General features: G+C 40.5%; 2 protein-coding genes across 12 annotated transcripts in view; one reads left to right on the forward strand and one right to left on the reverse strand.

Annotated features, from left to right (window-relative positions):
• cep350 (centrosomal protein 350) overlaps positions 1 to 17,231 on the reverse strand; it is a 34,126-nt gene extending 16,895 nt beyond the window's left edge. For 2 of the 4 annotated variants that reach the window (XM_032525273.1, XM_032525270.1), the window contains exons 1-18: positions 16,887 to 17,231; positions 13,304 to 13,392; positions 13,075 to 13,118; positions 12,801 to 12,909; positions 12,551 to 12,716; positions 11,009 to 11,670; positions 10,728 to 10,841; positions 10,121 to 10,249; positions 7,917 to 8,036; positions 4,959 to 5,686; positions 4,694 to 4,812; positions 3,051 to 4,030; positions 2,616 to 2,757; positions 2,196 to 2,364; positions 1,866 to 2,053; positions 942 to 1,135; positions 514 to 677; positions 36 to 146 (exon numbers count right to left, since the gene is read on the reverse strand). In XM_032525273.1, the coding sequence (XP_032381164.1) occupies positions 36 to 146; positions 514 to 677; positions 942 to 1,135; positions 1,866 to 2,053; positions 2,196 to 2,364; positions 2,616 to 2,757; positions 3,051 to 4,030; positions 4,694 to 4,812; positions 4,959 to 5,686; positions 7,917 to 8,036; positions 10,121 to 10,249; positions 10,728 to 10,841; positions 11,009 to 11,670; positions 12,551 to 12,716; positions 12,801 to 12,909; positions 13,075 to 13,118; positions 13,304 to 13,388 (4,224 nt within the window). In that variant the 5' untranslated portion in view covers positions 13,389 to 13,392; positions 16,887 to 17,231. Of the gene's footprint in view, positions 1 to 35; positions 147 to 513; positions 678 to 941; positions 1,136 to 1,865; positions 2,054 to 2,194; positions 2,365 to 2,615; positions 2,758 to 3,050; positions 4,031 to 4,693; positions 4,813 to 4,958; positions 5,687 to 7,916; positions 8,037 to 10,120; positions 10,250 to 10,727; positions 10,842 to 11,008; positions 11,671 to 12,550; positions 12,717 to 12,800; positions 12,910 to 13,074; positions 13,119 to 13,303; positions 13,393 to 16,886 lie in introns of all 4 variants that reach the window. The other 2 variants (XM_032525272.1, XM_032525271.1) reach the window with 2 other exon arrangements.
• A 1,077-nt stretch (positions 17,232 to 18,308) lies between these two features.
• The window catches only part of cacna1ea (calcium channel, voltage-dependent, R type, alpha 1E subunit a), a 93,701-nt gene continuing 92,068 nt past the window's right edge, over positions 18,309 to 19,941 (forward strand). For all 8 annotated transcript variants that reach the window (XR_004333459.1, XR_004333460.1, XM_032525673.1 and 5 more), the window contains exons 1-2: positions 18,309 to 18,365; positions 18,724 to 18,821. The gene's annotated coding sequence lies outside the window, so the exon portion shown is untranslated. The remainder of the gene's footprint in view (positions 18,366 to 18,723; positions 18,822 to 19,941) is intronic.

Here is a 19,941-nt window from a genome sequence, read left to right on the forward strand (position 1 = left end):
TGTGTGTGTGTGTGTGTGTGTGTGTGTTTTTATACCCTGGCCACTCTCTGCCTGTTTTCCTCCAGCTGTAGCTGTGTCTCCAGGGCTTCCCTTTCAGCCTTGATCTTCAGCTCGTAGAGATCACGCGCATGGCACTCCTGCCTGGCCTGCGGGGTCAGGCAAGTTCAGAGAGGAGGTCAATACAATATTAGTGAGGGAGTAAGTCACTGAAATGTATAGAGGCCAAAAAAGCTCTTGAAGTACTTATCATTTACATTTTATGCAGCAACAGTTAAGAGTCCCTGATAAATACAATATAGGGAATGACTTAACTACGTGTAATTCCTATTTCTATTGTACACTATATCAAGTGTAGATACACAGATAAAGACACAGCTCAAGAGAATGTGCTGTCTGACAATAATATTTATTGTACGTTGTGCTGTTATGTTAACATTTTAGATATGGCTATATATACGCTTTGTAGTCCTTATCTACAGTCTTGTTACTCTCAGCAACAAAACCCTTCTTCACCTTGAGCATCTGAGCCAATGACACGCTCTCCTGTTGAGCTATGGACACACCCATCACCCTCTCCACGTCGCCCAGCTGTCGGACTGACTCCTCAATGGACTCCAGGTACTGAAGCTCTACCGCCATACGCTGCTGCAAGACAGCAGGTGAATATTGTAGTTCACCTGGGAGAAAGGAAGGGCAAATAAAGTGAGAGGGAGATTTATAAAAGGGGATGTTGGTGGAGTGTGTGAAACCTTTTCTGTCCGACAGCTGTGACTTCAGCTAAAAGTACATTCTGTCTTGAAAGCTTTTTTATATGGCTCAGCTGAAATCACACTTCTTAAAACCCATGGTACATGCTATCCAAATTATGTTAATAAAGTTCTGCTTCACATAACATTTGTCGTTTTTGTTTTTTATATTATATTAACATGAGTTTTACTTACCGGTGGTCTTGGTCTCTGCTCTACCACTGCGAGCTGTGGTGCCTGTGTTGGGATAATTTGCCCCCAGAGAGCCACTTCTCCCAGGCTCACTGGGACAGTCTGCTCCTGGAGATATGGAACCAGGGTATAGAGAGCCACACGAAGAAGACTGTTTGGGCCTGGCTGCTGTAGACTTCTTACTGTCAAGTCCCAAACTACAAATATAATTAGAAGAAAATAAAAAAAAATAAAAAAATGTCAGATACGTAGCTGATGAAAGATTAATTACTGCAGTGAAACCAGACAACATCTCTTCAGAGTTGGATATGTTTGTAGCTTTCATGTTGATGGGCTTCGGTGCATGGGTATCAGATATAAATGTAAGTGTTTTTAAAACCATACAGATTCAGTACTATAGATTATTTTATTGTTTCCTATAACCAAATCTAAAATAGGGGTTAAAAGCACACACACAGGAAACGGGATGTAACAGGCTTTGCAAAGTGTGTACACCGAATGATAAAGAAAGAGGGGCCTCTTGTCCTGCAAACCCTAGAACTGACTGAGGCAGCATAACCTTGCTGTGAGAGGCCCAGACCATGAATGGCTATATTGTGCTGCTCAGAGATTACCATAGGCCACGGATGATGTCTAAAGAGATCAAATTACACTCTACTTCTCCATTAAGGATAGCAGACTGTGGCAACTTTATTCTCCAAGGATAAGAATCAGACTTGAATTCATATATTATAAACACAACAATATCTCAGTTAGCCGTCATAACAGAAACAGATAAAAATGCAATTTTCCTAAAACTTACATAACTTATTTTAAACTGTAGTGATGCATGTGCTGTTACTAACAAAATAAAACAAAACAACAATAAGTCTCCACAAAAGTTAAACCAAAACCTCCCATTTAATACAGTCTGATGAAGATTTTTACCTTAGGTGAGAAAGCCCTGACGTTTCCTCTATAGTGTCATTAGAGTGGACACTCTTCGCCTGGCTGTGGATGGAACTTTTGTCTGAGCCCCTTTTCCTGGAGTCAGAGGATAATGCCTCTGAGGGAGGTGTGCAAGAGCTCCTTTGCTCTTCTACCAGGGTGGCATCACTCTGGTCTGATGCTGTGCCGGAAGAGGAATGCAATAGTTATATTGCACTGCAGAGGGACTTAAAAAACAGTGTTTGACCATATAGACACAATTTAAATTCTTTTCCGTTTAATAAAAAAACAAATTGTCCAATAAATTATGCCAGATTATTGATTCTCACCTCTTTTCCTGGTAGAGCGCTTGGAGAAGGGTGAGGAGCCAGATGTTGAACCAGGGGAAAGATGCGGTGAGTGACTAGATGACTGAAAGGATGAATGGTGAGAACTGATGCCTCCTGTACTTTTGTCATAAGGAGACCTCCTCATCAGCTCCTCAAAATGACTGTTCACACTGACAGAGAGAGTAGAAAGATCTATAAACAATCAGTTTTTAAATAAAATTTGGGATCTGTGACACTACATAAAAACATTATGTCTAGTGAACATGGAATAAACAACAGAGTTAATCTTACTTAGAATGTTAATTCTAAGAATGCAGTGGGGGATTGCTGTCTGAAAAGGCTACATGGGCATTCTATTTGAGTGACATGAATGCCATCCAGTGGTCACTTTAAAAACTAACATCCACTCTTTTTTTCTTACCTGCGTGAATTGGAGCTTCTCCTTAACTGGCCACTGGCTCTGCTGCTACGTGATGACACAAAGTCATCTTCATAGATGGCTGCGTCTACGGGGCCATTCCCAGAGTGTATAGAATGGGTAGAGGGAGGGTTCCTCTCACTCGCTACAGGACAAGGTGGCGATGGAACAGACAGAAGAGAATTATTTATGGTCTTACCTAAAACTGACAGTATGCACAGTGGGAACGCTAGTTACTATGACAAACATTATGCGTAGCTCTTATGGTTACAGATTTATTAGATGTTTCCTATAGATACTCAATAACAACAACAACATTCTCACCATTTCTCATCAGACAAGACACACACTTATGTCTCATCACCTACATCTAACATGGAAAACTTGACTTTGACATATTTTCCCTGGAAGTGGAAAGGTAATCATGTGTAAACTAACCTGGAACATGGCCATGAATATTCTTAGTAAAAATGTTGATAACGCTTAAAGGGCTTCCTTTGTTCAGCTCCTCCCAGGCTGCTTTGCTGCCATCATGCTGTGCACAGGGAGGGCTGAGGGCCGAGCACATTGCTGCCTCCCTCTGGAACTCTGACAACCGCTGGTAATCCCTTCTTTGACCTGCGCAGTAGTCCACTGCCTCCAGGCGATCTGCCAATACAGGCACACGATTGTTGGAAGGGTGAGGAGGGCTTGCATCATCCTCAGAAAAACTCCCTTCACTCAGAAGAGGACCCTCACTGATGGAACCGGCACTTGAGTCATGGAGTTCTGTCCGATTCTTATCCTTTTCCAAACCATTGACTAGCTTCCTCCTTTCATGTGTATAACTGTTGAGAATGGGCCCTGTTACATCAACAGAAGTTGTTTGTGGATAGGTCAAATTGGTGTGTGTACCCTTGTTTTCTTTGTGTCCCCTGAGGGGGTGCAGATTGCCTACTCCTGGAAGAGCTGTGCCATTATATGAACTATGACCTATGCTAGTCAAAATTTTCTGGATCCTCAATGCAACGTCATCATTTTCTGTGGCAGCTGTTTCTGCCCAGCATCCATCATTAAGATTAGCTTGAGAGGGCCTAATTTTATCTACGTCCATTGAAGTTTCTGTACCATAGTTGACCCCCTCCCAAGCAATCTTTCGTACTTCACTCTCTATACGGTTGGAGAGGGATGTGGCTGTGGCCTTGAGGGCCTCAATGCGGGACATCTTTGACAGCGGCTTGTTGGAAGATGCTGCGGCTGTCTGCTGGGTGTGCTTGACATCACTGGCAGCAACCCCAGTCTCCAGCCTAAGAAGGTGAGAGAGTAGACGGTCACCAAAAGGGGCTAGCTCACTGCTGCTGGGACCAGTCATTGTTCGAGCAGCTGGGCTCAGACGGTCAGGCTGAAGCAAAGAGGTAACCCCAATATTTAGATCATTCCTGCAATTGGAAGAGCAACAGAGAATGGAGACGTCAGAAGGAGAGATGGAAAGGATGTGTAAACCGCTTTCTTTACAACAATAATTAAAGTAAACATGTACTATGTGTATTCATCATGCTAGCTACTTAAGAAAGCAAAGGATAGAACTTTGACTGTGAGTCTTCCTTTTTCATTTTACTTGACATTTGGGTCTGCTCTCCCCTGCCAAAACACATTTATGTATTCCAGCTTTTTGAATAAATGTGTTCCACAGGCTGTTAATAGCAAAGACCATAATAAGAGGATAAAGTATTCCCTTTAACTGGATGAAAAACTTTGAATCAGAATAACCATTGTCAATGAATTCATACAGAAAGATTATTATTATATCTGTTTCACAAGAAAAAGTATTACACACCTTCATCTTAATTTTCAGTCAATTATCTAAGATGTTGTTTCATGCATCTAAAATAGAAAAAGTGCTCTAAAAGCCAACCATCTGGGAACAAACAGTTCCTCTGTTTGGTACAGTCAGGTGATTCCAGTAGATTATTTCCAGTAGATAGCAGAATATGTTTACTGAGCAGAGAGTTGTTTGTCATTTATCTGGGTCAATAAATTGAGTGTTTGTTATTCAGGAGGGTGGTGGAGGTGAGCAGGGAGGTTTGGGTGCATGTTTGTACCTGGATAATGGAGGAGATGGCTGATCATTCAAAGACCTATCACTGCTCGAGGGGCTCTGAGGTGCCCCTAGTCTTCTGTTCTCTTTGTCCGACTCTCCTGAGGGCTGGTACATCGATCTCTGTTGCAGAACACGTGTTAACACAAATGTCAAAAAGGAATTTTATCACGTGATTAAATGTATTTATTTTACTGAGTTACTCATTCTAGCCAATACAGCTTTCATATTTAAATAGGGTGACCATGTTTTATGTGTATGTACAATACCATTTGACTAGAAGAGGCAGCAGGTAGCATCTGTGTGGCCTCCTGGCCCAGCTCGGCTTCCTCCAACAGCAGTTTGTTGTAGGTTTCCTGTAGTCGTTTTTGTACTGGGGCCACAGGCGCCTCGCTGGGAAGGGCCACTGTTTTAGCTACTTCTCTTTGCTTCCTGTAGAGCTCCTGCAATCTCTGATTTCTCTTTTCTGCCTCCTCCTTAAGTGCCCTCTTCTCTTCTGCTTGACGCCTCTTTCTCTCCTCTTGTTGCCTGGAAATGTACTGGCGAACGGTGTCTGCATCATAGTGCCGCTTTTTGTGCCCAGAGTCTGCAGTTTCTGGTCGGTGTGTGGTGGGGCTGGCGCTGCGGCAGCCTCTTGAGGAGCTACCCTTTGTCACAGTGGTTCCCCAAACAGAGACCGGAGTTCTTTTTCGTGACCCTGATCCCCCTCTCCCTCTCCTAGCACTGCTCCCACACCGGGACCTTTGCCGGGCCCTCTCTTCGCTCTCAGCGGCTTTGCACTCCAGCTGAAGATCATCAAGTATCCCCTTGATGTCTGCTGACAACAAGTCTGTGCTGACACCCACTGGGGCCTGGTCCCGATCTGTAGATGAGGGGGGAGATGCGGATGCGGAGTGCTTTTTGGATTTAAATCCACTACGAGGTATTTCTGTGCAGTTAGGGTGAGGCTGTGGGTTTGGTTCTGAGCGTGGGTCTGAACTGGAACGGTGACGGGAAGCTGGTGGACATTTACAGAAAGGCAAAATGTTTGTTAGAAACTGGTCATCAACTTACTAACATCAGCACACACAGTGCCCCTGCTAAATAGTTTCAATGCTAAACTAAGACTTAAGTGAAAGCTGGGTTGATAAAATATTGAAAATTTTAAATTTGCTTTCACCACTCATACTTAGTCAGGTATAAGTGTGTGACAAGTTTTTTGTTTAACTAGTAGTAGGGGTTGAAATCATTTAAACCTTTCTCCTTTTTATCAATGATCAATATCTTAAATGGACAGTTTTTTAACAGTTAACAAAATACTGTATGCTCCAACAAGTGAGTGCAGTAGATTAAAAAAAGCTTTAAAGCTAAAGCACTAGACCCACACATAATATGCATACTAAATGAGGCTTGGGGGGGGGGCAGGCTTGTCATGGCAACTCTAATCTGGGCCAAATTGAAAATTCCAATTTAGATTTGACAGCATCTAATCCAGACAGTGTTTTTTCCGAACACGGCTGCAGTGAGCCTCTCCCTTTCCCTCATTGCCATTCCCCATCCTACATGCTGCCCTCACAGAGCGCTACCTCTTGAAATCAGGCCATGTCTAATTGAGCACCCAACCAAAACAGACAGTCAATCTCTATTCCTTTCGGTCAGTGGTACACAGTACAGATGGAGCTAGAAAACTCAGAGGTTGATGCAGATAGTGTGTGATGATGAGTGTGAAACAGAGTCTATGGCTGTAAATGTACAGCAACAGCCAAAGACTCTTTACTTATTCCTATTCTTTGGCAGACACTGTTGTCAGTCTAACAGTGGTTACCAGACAGGCAAAACCTCCATATAGTGCAGGTAATAGCACCGGTGCAGAAATGCAGAAAGCTTATATATAATTTTAGACATGTTGATCAAGGTCAATTTATTATCCCAGAAGGGCAATTTGGAATAAAGCCAGCAGTAACAATATATACACCAAACAACAACAAAGAAACACAACCACAATAGGACTACAACATGAATTAATTGTGAATTTACAGGATATTATTAACAATTATAACAGCCGGGATGAATGACCTTTTTAATCTATTTGTTCTGCATCGCGACAGACTATATCTGCGCCCGGAGGGGAGCAGCAATAATTCCCCCCACAAGGGATGACTCAGATAAGCCAGGATGGCTCTCGCCTTCTTCAAGGATCTGGCCTTATACAGCTCATGTAGGTCATCTAAGGGTGTGCCCGCAATTTTGCTTCACACCTTTACGATACCTTGCATACAATTTTTCTGTTTAATAGAAAGTGACCCGTGCCAACAGAAAAAAGAGAAAGTAAGAACTGATTTGATAAAACATTTTTATAAAAACAGTATCGACATTAAAACTGCAAAGCTTACGGAGAAAGTGCATGCACCGGTGCTATGCAAAAGCAGAAGGAACTCTCGACTATACTAGAGAGATTCTCCATACGCAAAAAGTCTGCATAAAAAGTGACATGACAGCTTCAGCAAGAAAAGGAGGCCTGTCAAATTCAAGTGAGTCATCATGTTGCCTTCGTTCATATGTCAATCAGTCCAATAATGGTAAGTAAAACGATAACACAGACAGACAGGACATGTTAAGAACCACAATTAAAAGCTGGTAAAATCAACATAGTTGAAAACCAGATGAAACCACAGTTTTAAAAACAAATACTCTCACACACTGCTGCTGCGTGGAACCATGACCAGCGCCAGCGCTCAACTCCTCCGAACAACGATGCAACAATTTCTTTGGTTTGATATCAATATGAGAAATCACAAAAAAGTAAAATGACGACATATATGGTCTGAAAATATGTGTTTGAAAAAAGGTGTGTGGGGGGGGGGGGGGGGGGGGGGGGGGCAGTCAAGAGTAAAATCTATTTCACACTTTGATGATTAAGTCTAGTCCTACATGCCACTTGACATAAATAATGCAGAGAAAAATCTTTTGATGTCAAGCTGAAATATTTTGAGTGGCACTTAAAACCCTAGCAGACAGCAGCTAATTACCTTTTCTATCTTTGTACTTTCTTTCTACCGCTTGACACGCTGGTTAATGATAGTATGTCAAGCTGAGCAAAGCCACTGGACAAACGATTACAGCAAGATGACTGGGTTATAGGCAAAATGGGTCGGCTGCTGGTATCACTAAATGGGCTAACATAGTGATATAAGATAGGGTTGTAGTGGCATGTATAGAGCATAAGAGTTTAGGTCTCCAGGTCCCACCTGTACTGCTCAGTCTGTTAGCTGGCCGGGGTCTGTCCTCCTCCCTGGGCAGCTTGGGAACTGGACCCAGTACCATCTTTACCAGCTTCTGGCCATCCCGCCATGATGCAGGGCTAATCACTGCAGTGAAATAGAACATTATCACTTTAGATGCTGCCAGTAAAGAGCATTGAAATTCAATGTATTTAATGTTGACCTGATGGGACATAACTGCATCTGTTATATACATATATGTAAACATGCCACCACCACAGCAGAACATAAATATACACAGATTAGAGAACAGAAAAGACACAAGAAAACGTTTGATTGACAAGGCGCATTGCTTAGCAAGACCAATGTAAATGTTACTTAATCCAAACCTAGCGATATGACAATAAGAAATGGTTGCTACTACTCTGTTTCAAGGATCCTGAACAAACCTGTGGTGTTTAAGTAGTTGATCCAACAGTGGTTTTTTTTTGCTGCCTCCAGCTTCTTTTGAAACTAAATTTGATTTCTGGATGTGGCAACAGCCACATGCTGAGAATCAAAAACAACACACCTTCGACGTTCTGTGTGCGCGCTTTAGATCACGGCAGTTTCCTGCTATGACAACCAGCCATGCTCGCTTGCGGCAGTAGTAGGGGTGGGAATCTCTTGACACCTCACGATTTGATTCTAAAAAATTATCAACACAACTCGATGCAACAATTTTTATGTACATTTCAATGCGTGATTTAAAAGAAAATACATTTAAATCTGAGTTTGTTAGATTTTTACATATATATTTGTCACACACAAGTTTTAATTTTTTGTCCACTGCCGTTTTTATTTTGTAGTCATTCCATACTTAAGCCCTAAACATGCTTGTGAAAGTCACCTTCCCTCTCAGTAATCTTCCATGTCAGAGGCTCAGTCACATTTAAAGGTGGAGAATTGGCTTCTTAGAACAGGAAACATAAGGTGGTCAGATGTAATGTGATAAAGAAGATGAACAGCCTTTATGTGTTTTGTCTAATTATTTTATGCATGTCTTATTAGATCATGTGTTTATATATACAAAACTTGTTTGTTTTTTTCTTTTCGGTCATTTTTGAGTGTTTTTTTCCCCTGCACTTTTGCCTAACATGTCTGGATACAGTCATTTTAAATAAAAATCTACACATTTTTTAAATAATCGATTATTAACTTATCAGAATCGAGCATCAAATCATTCTAGAGAGAATCGCAATGCATCTAGGAAGCCGTTATTTTTCCCACCCCTAGGCGGTAGGCTACTAATCTGCAATGGAAAAAGGAGGAAAGGGCACTGCGGCCGAGTCGAGCAGGTACCATGTAATGGAAAAACGCCATAAGACTGTATTGTACCAAACAGCAGTTCCGGGTAATGAAGCTGTACATCCAATTACCAAGCAGCTGTTTGTACTGGGTGGATGAGCGAAATGAACCTGGCCACATATTTCAGAGTGCTATTTATACTGCTGTGCCCGCACGAAACAGAGACCAACTTTAGAGACAACGCAAAAGTTGGAAGAAACACAAGTAGACAACAGGCACAGAGTAAATAAGAGCTAGAGCACAAGAGAGATATATTTTGCACACAGCTTTCACAATATCCACATTAAAATTGTTTGTACTATACTATACATTTCAATTGTTTTTGCAATGAGACTGAATCATTCATTAGGATGAGCATGCCAAACCAATATTATATATTTTCTTGTGTCCACGTCTACACAGACACAGAGATGAAGGCAGCTAGCAATAATGTTTACAAGTGTGCCTTTGGATTAATATTTGTGAACAGGGAGGGGGGAGTTTTCATAGCTGTCAGAGGTCTGCTCTGTCCAGGTTACAGCAGTATGATTCTGCTATGTGGATGCCTGTATACTACACAAACTGCAAGTCACACATTCTGAACATTTCTTCAGGGATTATAGTCTTAACAGCTTTAGAAGCCAGCAATGTCTCGGTTTCATGTACTGGGACACATATAAAACTGTATCACTCTCATTGTGGGACACTAGAGTAGCAATGTCATTTGAGGAAATCCTTCTATGCACACCAATAGTTTAAAATTTGAGACTCTTGGTTTTAGGCCATATGCACCAACCCTTGACAAAATCCTAGTAGATGGAACATACTTAGGTTTCCTACTGTCTCTAATTAAAAGTAGATCAGAGGGTGGGTTGGCTCCCTCACATAAAAGAGGATTATTATACCTGGTTTTGCAATTAGGTCAGTAGAAGGGGCAGCTCTGTGAACTTTCCTGACTGGTTTGGAAGGCCTCCTCTCTTTCGACCTGTCCGCTCTCTGTTCCCTTTGCTGCTGATGTCTAGATCTGGTGCTCTCTGTACACAGAAGACACAAGCAGATAATAAGCAACACAAATGTAATTTTTTTTTTTTTAAATAAAAATAGATGTGAATTGGCTGATAAACAGGCCCAGGATCAAAACTCTGGTTATTAACCATAGACTATGAGCATAAATTACGTTTGATTATGCAACATTCATCTATGAAAAACAGCTGTTACAATATTTATTGAGCTTCTGACAGATTGATACAACTCCATGCCATGCTTTCTAATGCAATCCTTGGCTCGCCCATGTGGTTTTTCAGACAACTCTCTATACTCCTTGCCATAAGGTCTTATAACCTGGATTAAAGCTGCAGAGTCTACTAGCCTAGATCAAAACACAAATGAATAAACTTTTCTTTCTTTTTATTTTTTAAATATAACAAATGTGTAATATCCTGACCATAATATATAATGTTACAAATATGGCATGTTAGCAAAAAGAAAAAAATATTTGTGTCCAATGCTTACCAGCAAACTGTCGTGACAAGTCACTGTATATTTCTTTGCTGAGGTTGTGAAACTCTTCTTCCTTCCAAACTCTTCCATCGGGAGTCTGGATCTTTGTCTCAGTACTGTTGAAACCTAAGAGTAAAAAGGATTTAAGATGAAAGCTGTAGCATCCTGTTTCCTACTATATAGCTAAAATCTGTATTCCCACAACATTAAGCTATTCACATATCTGTTCATTTAACAAAAGGTCAAACAAGCAAGAAAGTTAAAGTTTGAGATATATCCCACACTGATGCTACCTTTGTATATAGGCGCAGGCGGTGCAGCTGCTATTTTCCGTATGATGGCTGTGGGCATGTTGCTAGTACCAGCATTGTTACTCCCCACAGCTTCCATAATGGGCTGTTCCAGATAACCAAGCAGCTTTTCTTTCTCTGCAGCCTCCTCCAGATGTTGTCTCTGCCTTCGAATACGCTCTTTGAGCTTCTCCAGCTTATCATCAGGCTGATGTCGCCTTAGGTTCTCCAACCGTTGAGAAGCTGAACCAGGGCTGGTGGAGGGAGTGCTCTCCCCTTGGCATATGGAGCCTGGAGCTGGAGCTAAGCATGGGCTTGACTCATGGCTATCCATGCCAAGTTGTGCTTTTAGAGTGCTTTTCTCCTCAGCCCTCTGACATGCATGAACTCTTACATCTGTGAGATGTGACTGGTTTCCAATAGTCCTTAGGGTGTCCAGGGCTGGCTGGTCATTGAGGTAGCGTACCTCGGTGTTCTCCAGAGCCGAGGAGTGTGTGCTGTCCAGGTCCGTGTCTGCCTGTTTGTCCCTGGTGTCTCTCTGGTAGACCAGCTGGCTGAGCAGAGGATCTGAGGGAGGCGGAGAGGATGGGTACGAAGACCCTGGCACTGACTGCAGACTGTAGGCCTCCAGCTGAGAGGAGGGATGAGGTGGAGGGGTGGCCTCTCTGGAAACAAACCAGATTACATGGGATCAGAAATGGGATCAAGATTTTCTCTTCATTTACCACCTACTGAGCATACAGAAGAGTGCATGTATGGGTGGCCAAAGTGTATTGAAGGAGGAAGTGACAAATTCACTCAAGAAGTTACTTTACTTGAATCATAAAAACTATTTTAAATGTATAACCAGAATAAAAAGATTGTGTGGCATTTTTAAATTGTGGTAAACTTCCAGTGCCTTGGTGGTTCTCTACGTGTATTATCAAGTAATATGAATATCGTATATGTATAATAATGTATTTTTGTGTGCTATTGTTGCAAAACATAAACAAAACAGTTAATTTCCAAAACTTGCCTTGCTTAGACCTGCAAGAACTGATTTTTAGCAGAGTTACTGAAATATTGTTGAGCCATTGAACTATGAGCTTGACAGATGAGCGGTCAAGCACATATGGTCCCGGAATGGAAGTCTTGAAGAGTAAATAGTGTTGGGGACTGTTATTTAGGTGAAAGAGTTCTTCTCCAGGTTAAAACAATGAGCTGACGCAATCATTACAATAAAACTATCACAGCCAGGTGAGGAATAAACACCATTTTATACTGTTGTCACTCTACAGAGCACACACATTAAATAGTATGACTAGATTGGTATCATTTTACTAAAATTTTAAATAGTAATATTACAATTGCTTGGTATGCATGTGCAATAAAGGCTTTATGCTTAAATGTATAGCTAGTTTTAGTTCTTTAGTTTTACATTTAAAAAACGATTACCAATGGGATTTAATAGGTGCTGGAGAGCATTATTCACAGATATCCAAGCCTGAGTATGACTGCATCCCCTGCGTTTCATGAATTAATTTAATTAATTTCAATTATTTGTACCTGTAGGACACGAGTGGTTCCCTGAACTCCACGCTGTTGTTCCTCCGGACATTGCTGTCCTGGGTGGCATTTCTCAGTGGGCTGCGTGAGCTGCTCTTGTCTGGACTCTGCTGACTTCGCCCCCTGCGCTTTGAAGACCCTCTACTGTCATCTGCTTGTTGTCCATCTATAATAGAAACAGCAATGTTAAAATAGTTATAGTTTAAGCGTAGAATTTAACACATTATAATGTCATGTTGAAATAAGTCACCCCTGCAGCGGATCGCCCTGGAGGATTTCTTCTTGGGAAGGTCCATGACAGAGTCCAGGAGAACGCCTGTCCCTGGAGCTGCCTCTAGGCGGTTTTCTATATGCCGCAACTACAGAGGGAGAATGCACGTGTCTGACTTGGGTTATGGGACCATGAAATTAGATGTGGCAGACTGAATTTTATTTTTCTTATGAAATGGATTTTTTTTTTTCTGAGAAGCTGACAAACAAACAAAGCCGTTGATTCAGCAAAAAACTGCCAGAGATGTACTTACAGCAGCTTTGGACTGAGACAAACTTTTCCATGTAGTTGTCAGCTCTGACAAAGAATAAGAGAATGAAAATCCATTATAAATAATAGGTGATAGAGACCCATTCTCTATGTAAACAACTCATATGACATGTATAAATAATTATTAAATGAATTACTTCATTTCAAATGAAGTGATTGTGAACACATTATACCAACACTAATACAACTGAACTGCAATTGTTTATACACACCTGTACCAATATTGTGATCGGTAAGCTGCTGGCCAGAGCTTTTAAGAGACAACTCAGTCCTCCTGCTGCTCCTCATCTCTCTCATTCACCTGAAGCCAAGATTAGAGGACGCAAATAATGAACACCAATACTGAGCAAAAGGTAAAAGTGTCAGAAAGGATTAAAAGTACGTACTCTTCTCTCCTTTTATACTGCATACCACATACACAGTATAAACAAAGGAAGGAACATTTCAGCAATTAGGCAGATAAAACTAAAAATGTTAACTGAAACCAAAACAAGGAATAATATACAGCAACAAAATGCATCAAGCACTTTCAAACATGAAAATGACAGATGACAGAAACAAGTAGGCATTGGGCAAAATATCCATACGGCAATTATTGTTGGCTTTCTTTGTGTGATATGATAATCTTTACACTGGCGCCAAATATCAATATTTTAATTAATAAAATAAGGCGCTCTAAATAGATATCCCTGGACCCGTGATTCCCACCCCTAGAAAAAAGCCTTTGAGACAACAGTCACATAGTACATACTATAGCCTAATTAGACCCCAGTATAAAACATGTAACTATTATGACAGCTTGTTGACAGCAGATTAATGTTACCTTGCCATTTAAAACTGGTTCTACAGCAGTACATTCCTCAAAAGATTTCACGTGGGAAGGTAAGCAGACCTGAAGTTTGTCATGTCAGCCATGTGATGTTTCCTTAAAACACCTGTTAGAGTGCAGTGTGTGTGTTGTCATACATAGGTCCTACTCTAAGAAAGTCAATGACAAAAATTATGTTTAATAGTTTTTTTCTGAGTAGGGAACCATTTTGCTGAGACAACAGTGGGTCAATTTGTTGACAACTTGGCCACTTCAATCAGTGAACTGTACCATGGATCTATAAGCAAGTCTAGCCAAGTTAGCCCATTATGGATGCTTTGCACCCATATTCAACACTAGGGGTGGGAATCACCAGAGGCCTCATGATACGATATCATCACAATAATTATATTGCGATACAATATTATTACAATTTTAAACATATTGCTACATTCTGCAATTTATTACCTTTTTTCCAACTTCATATGTTTCTCAATTTCAAATTATATCCCCAAAATGCTCTATGCAAGAAGGGCCAGAGTCGCCTCCATCTGCTGAGGAGACTCAGGTCCTTTGGAGTGTGCAAGACTCTCCTCAGGACTTTCTATGACTCTGTGGTGGCCTCTGCCATCCTTTATGATGTGGTCTGCTGGAAGGGGGGCAGCTCGGACCGGGACAGAAGCAGACTCAATAGACTAATCAGGAGAGCGAGCTCTGTCCTGGACTGTCCTCTGGACCCCATAGAGGAAGTAGGGGAGAGAAGGATGTTAGCCAAGCTGACATCCATCATGGAAACACCTCAATGTGGGGTCCCTGAGCAGCTCCTTCAGCAGCAGACTGATACACCCATGGTGTAAGGAGAGGTACCGCAGGTCGTTCATCCCAGCCGCTGTCAGACTCTACAACACCTGCACCACCTGATAATGTTGTAGTTTCAGTTTCTGTTCCTGTTTTTCTCCCATCTACACCACACACTTTTCTGTTTATCTTTAATATCGGTATTTATATTATTTTATTACAAGTCACAGGTTAATATAATTTAAATTATGCTACCAACTCTTGCTTTATTACTCTAATTACACATTCAATTTAATCTTAACGTCACTTACACTGCAATATTGTTTCTTGTATCATGGCAACCGCACTTTAAAACTTTATTTGACGCTATTTTGCTTACTCAGTCTACCATATTATCATTGTCTATTGTTTGTCTGTATTTCTTGTGTGCTTACTTGTTTGTGTGTTTTTGTTTTTTGCTTTTATTGAAAAAATGCTGCTGCTGTGACAACAAAATTTCCCCGTCGTGGGATGAATGAAGTATAATCTAATCTAAAAGGAAACTTTGTCAACATCTGTTTTATCTAAAAAGATACATTTCTCTGTTTGTTCATCTCACTTCAATTTTATTGCTGCACAATGGGATTGTCATGCAGACAAACTGACACACACATACAGTATATAATAATAGATCGATACTTGGCGTCTGTGTATTGATACAGTAATACCACAGAAAACATTGCAATACTATGCTGTATCAATTTCCCCCCACCGCTATTTAACACCCTTTGTCATAAGGAGTTCTTCATAAGGCGTGCCTTTTACTCATAACAATCATGTGACAACGCCTTGAGGCAAGAGAACAAACAAAAATCATCTGTTTCTACCAGCAAAAGAAATTCTTAGTAACAGCCCTCCCCATTATATATTTGGCCATACACTGATGAGCGTTATTATAAACTCAAATTAACATTGTGTATTAAATTGTGTTTACTAAACCACACTACAAACTGTAGTTTTTCTGTAAATCAGAAAAAAAAGATGGGACTGAATCCAAAACGTATGGTTTAGTCGAACGGAAGGACAACCAGTACGCCCTGGTCAAAAGCCCTAAGTGACATAAGGATGGAGCAGGTCAGAGACACAGGTGCCTGGCCATGCAAGTATAACAAGAACCTTAAAATGAATCCTCACAGACGACTGGCTTTGGCAGGTGAAAAAATTGAACTGGGCTATTCAAACGCTAGCTGTCATTGGTATTAACGACAGTGCTGGTGTTGACTATAATAAATAATGGTAAAAATGAATATAATAAATTATGAAAAAACTAATTGAACCAAAGTAATGACCATCTTACTGCACACGTCACAGTCAAGACCTGCATCGGAGATGATCTTAGCCTTTATCAAGGCTACGACTGGAACACCGTCGGGGAAGCCAATATTATTATTTTTTCTTCCTAGGATGGCAAAGGATCGGAGGGTAGTAGATGCTAGATCGGATCCACTAGACGTGTATACGTCACCGGATGTGACTCGTGGCCCGCCTTATTCTGCCTCTGATTGGTTTATCCTTTAATTTTTCCCTTAACAAATCCCCACTCAGACTGCCTGAACTTAACTACGTCGACACGTCTAGCAGACCGGATCTAGCACTTACCCAAAGGAAAGCCATGACCCGCCCTACTCTCCCTCTGATTGGCTAGTACTCGTTGCCTTGCTTGGTTAGATTGGTTAGGTTCAGGCAACAGGAGTGGGATTGGGTAGGGTTTAGTAAAAATGTCAGGGTAAGCACATAAGATCCATGGGAAGGACGGGAAATGCCTTTGTCATCCTAGGAAAAAAAAATACTTTCGTCCGGGAATTACTCGCCCGTGCACTCGGACAACACCATCCATTAATAATCTATAATAGTATTACGGTTTTCTGAAAACCTAATTATTATTACTAAAACAACTATAACTTTTTAACAACCCTTTTTCTAGAACAATCGTTGTAACGTTACGTTCAAAAAATATGTCTGCAACTCACTCCAACATCTGACTTCAAAAGACTTATTTCGACCGTTTGAACGGTCTATGAATTCGACATGTCTTTGGTCCAGGGAATAGTCGGAGCCGCTAACTTGACAGAGTTGAAGTTAATGCTAGCTGACAGGAAAGTCATGAAATAACTTAGCTGTACACCCTTTTGAAGAGACATAACACATACCTTTAGGGAAACGACCCGACGTGTTTAACTAGATGTCCACATTCATGCTGACGTTCATGATAAGAAAATCCTAACTTCTCCAGACTTCAGTTTCAGCTGTCTGTTTGCTAACGTTAGCGTTAGCAGCTAACGTTAGCAAACGAATGTTAGCTAGCAACTTTTTCTAGCGACATGCACCCATTGTTGTTGACTCAGTGTTTGTCCGGGCAACAAAATATCCACGTCAGCCTTGAGATTAACAGAAGGAAAGGTCGCTACCCGCTTCTAAGGTTTCCTTTCCCGGGTTACTATGTTGATGTTTCTCAACAGTGAAACTGAAGTATCCAGGACGGGTAGGTAACTGAGAGACCGAAATATCGCGAGATTCAGACGTCAAACGCTCGGATAGCCCCACCCAACACACACGCGCACACACACGCGCACACACACGCGCACACACACGCGCACACACACACACACACACACACACACACACACACACACACACACAAACAAACACACACACACACACACACACACACAATAATTCAAGTGTAGGCCTATATTGTAGTAGACAATAATTGAGGAACATTTAATTGAAAAAAGTGTACTCTTTAATTAGTTTAGTAGAATATTTAAACTGTGTACCGTGTCCCACTTTGCAGAGCATTTGTTCACTTTAATTGTGCCCACCCATATCACTTATTAGTATATTTGCTTTGGGACTACTCTATTATCCATAAGATAGATTAAAAGTCAATATCTTTATTTATTTATTTATTTAGCAAATTTTACATATTTAGAAATGAAATAGAGAAGCAGAATAAAAAAGAAGAATGACAATTAGGCAATGCAAGTACACAATTAATTAAACATAAGAACGAATGTATCTAAAAATAATACTATATACTAATGGATTGTCATAATACAATACTTATACTTATACTATACTATAAATAAAAAACTATACTAAACTCAATTAATAACACAAAATTAGTTTTGAATGGAGGCTACATCATACACTTGCAAGTTTAACCGGTCTCCTATTGTCTGAAGACTTGTTTGTACATACTGTTGTTGTTTTTTTAACGTTAAACTGAAAAATAATTAATTAGTCAGAGCCATAGACAGTAACTACATGCAGTCTGTCAAGGCAGACAAAGCAGAAATTACCTAGAGGATCTAAGACATGTAACTTTCATTCTCATTTATGTGCGTTTACTGCCACCTAGCGGCCTGAGTGTGTCGCACATGCAGAGACCCACACATGCATCGTATCGCCTTGAGCGCTCAACTCATTCAAAAAAATTACCATAGCCCACCAACCCCGAGTCCAGTTCATCTGAGTCATTTTTCATCAAAAGATTATTGCTTCATATTTTTCGTTCGACTGATTTTTATTGCTAGTATTCTTTTTTTCTGGTCCCTATGGCAACAAATGGCGTGCAGCCAAATGGGCGAAATAGTTTGATGATCGGATGTGTGCTCACTGTTGAACAGGTGGGTCATAATAAATAGCCTATATGAACTGTAGTGCAGCCTGTCATAACCATGAAGGTTATAGCAGCTTCTTTGACCATTCAGAAGGCATTAAGGCATTATCTGTAAGCTAGAGCGCTGTTTTATGACAACACTCGGATGTTCATGTGGAACTAAACATATGGTTAGATAAATAACATGTTTTGAAATTGTGTTTTTGGATCTATTTAATATTTAAAATGTCCCCTGGCTAATAACCACTGTTCTCTCTCTCTCTCTCTCTTTCTTTCTCGCTCTCTCTCTCTCTCTCTCTCTCTCTCTCTCTCTCTCTCTCTCTTTCTTTCTCGCTGTTTCTCTCTCTCTCTCTCATTACTGGCAGGAGTATTGTAGGCTACAGCGGACGTGGTCTTATCTGCCGCCACATTTTCATTTTCTGTGGAAAGGTGAACGACATGGAAAGGAGTTCTCCCTTTTTAGGTAAGAAATCCTGAGTAATTTATATCTTATAGTTATATTTATAGTTTTTAGTCACTATATTGATCTTATAGTGTATTTCCGACAACTAAAGCTTTTTTGGCAGAGGTTATGTTTGTGTAGCACCCAGATCAGCAGGGTGCAGGAAATCCATGTTAAGTCTTCATTCAGTCTTCACAGATGATAGGCTACTGATCAATGAAATAGATAGGCCTAAGTAACTGAATGTGAAGCTTATATGTCACTTAAAAAACTAAATCTACTACCAAATCAACATATTCATAGCTGTTTTTAACTCTACTCAACTTGGCTTGCTAATTAGTATTCAAAGACAGTGGCAGAGCAATAATCTCTCTTCACTTTCACCAGTGCAACAGGATGGACAGGAGAGTCATTAGATTCATATTCATACTAATTCAAGAAGAATCAACTCTTCATATTCAGTGTGTCACTCAAAGTGACTTGTCAGTATAAGGGCCACAAGGAGGCAGATATGAATTAGGTTCTTCTAATTACTTTAGTTTACTTAGTGGGCATGTGCCTAGACCAGATGATATAATATAATGATACAATTTAAAGTGCAGGAGAAGGAATTAAGCAATCAGTCAAATTATTTGTCACATGAAATCATATAAAATACAATTTCAGTGAAATTTAATCCTGTCAGTTTCTACAATTTGTGCCTTAAAGCTAATAATAATACATATGTATGTGAAACATAGTATTTAGAAATCTCTCTCTAGTTCAATGTTAGATGTTGGGGAAGACAGAGATTATTACCTCAAGGAGGATAGAATTAATTAAGGATGACAAGATTGAGACTACTTTTTCTGCCGTGAATAGATAGAAAGTGTGTGTTGTTGATGAGGTTTTAGACACTAAAATGCCACAGTTGCTCGCATCATCAATCTATAATCTTGGCTGTTTGTCTCTGCCCATGTATGTCTATGACCTTTATCAAATGTTGTGTATTTTTTGATAATGACAAAAGACCTTAAGTGATTTATTTAGATAAACTAACCAATCAGAAGTTGAACAAGTCATGGGAGTTTGACAATAAAGGAAGAGGCAGTTTGAATAATCTTTGTGTGTGTGTGTGTGTGTGTGTGTGTGTGTGTGTGTG

Source organism: Etheostoma spectabile, chromosome 9, assembly GCF_008692095.1.
Source record: "Etheostoma spectabile isolate EspeVRDwgs_2016 chromosome 9, UIUC_Espe_1.0, whole genome shotgun sequence".
Lineage (NCBI taxonomy): Eukaryota > Metazoa > Chordata > Actinopteri > Perciformes > Percidae > Etheostoma > Etheostoma spectabile.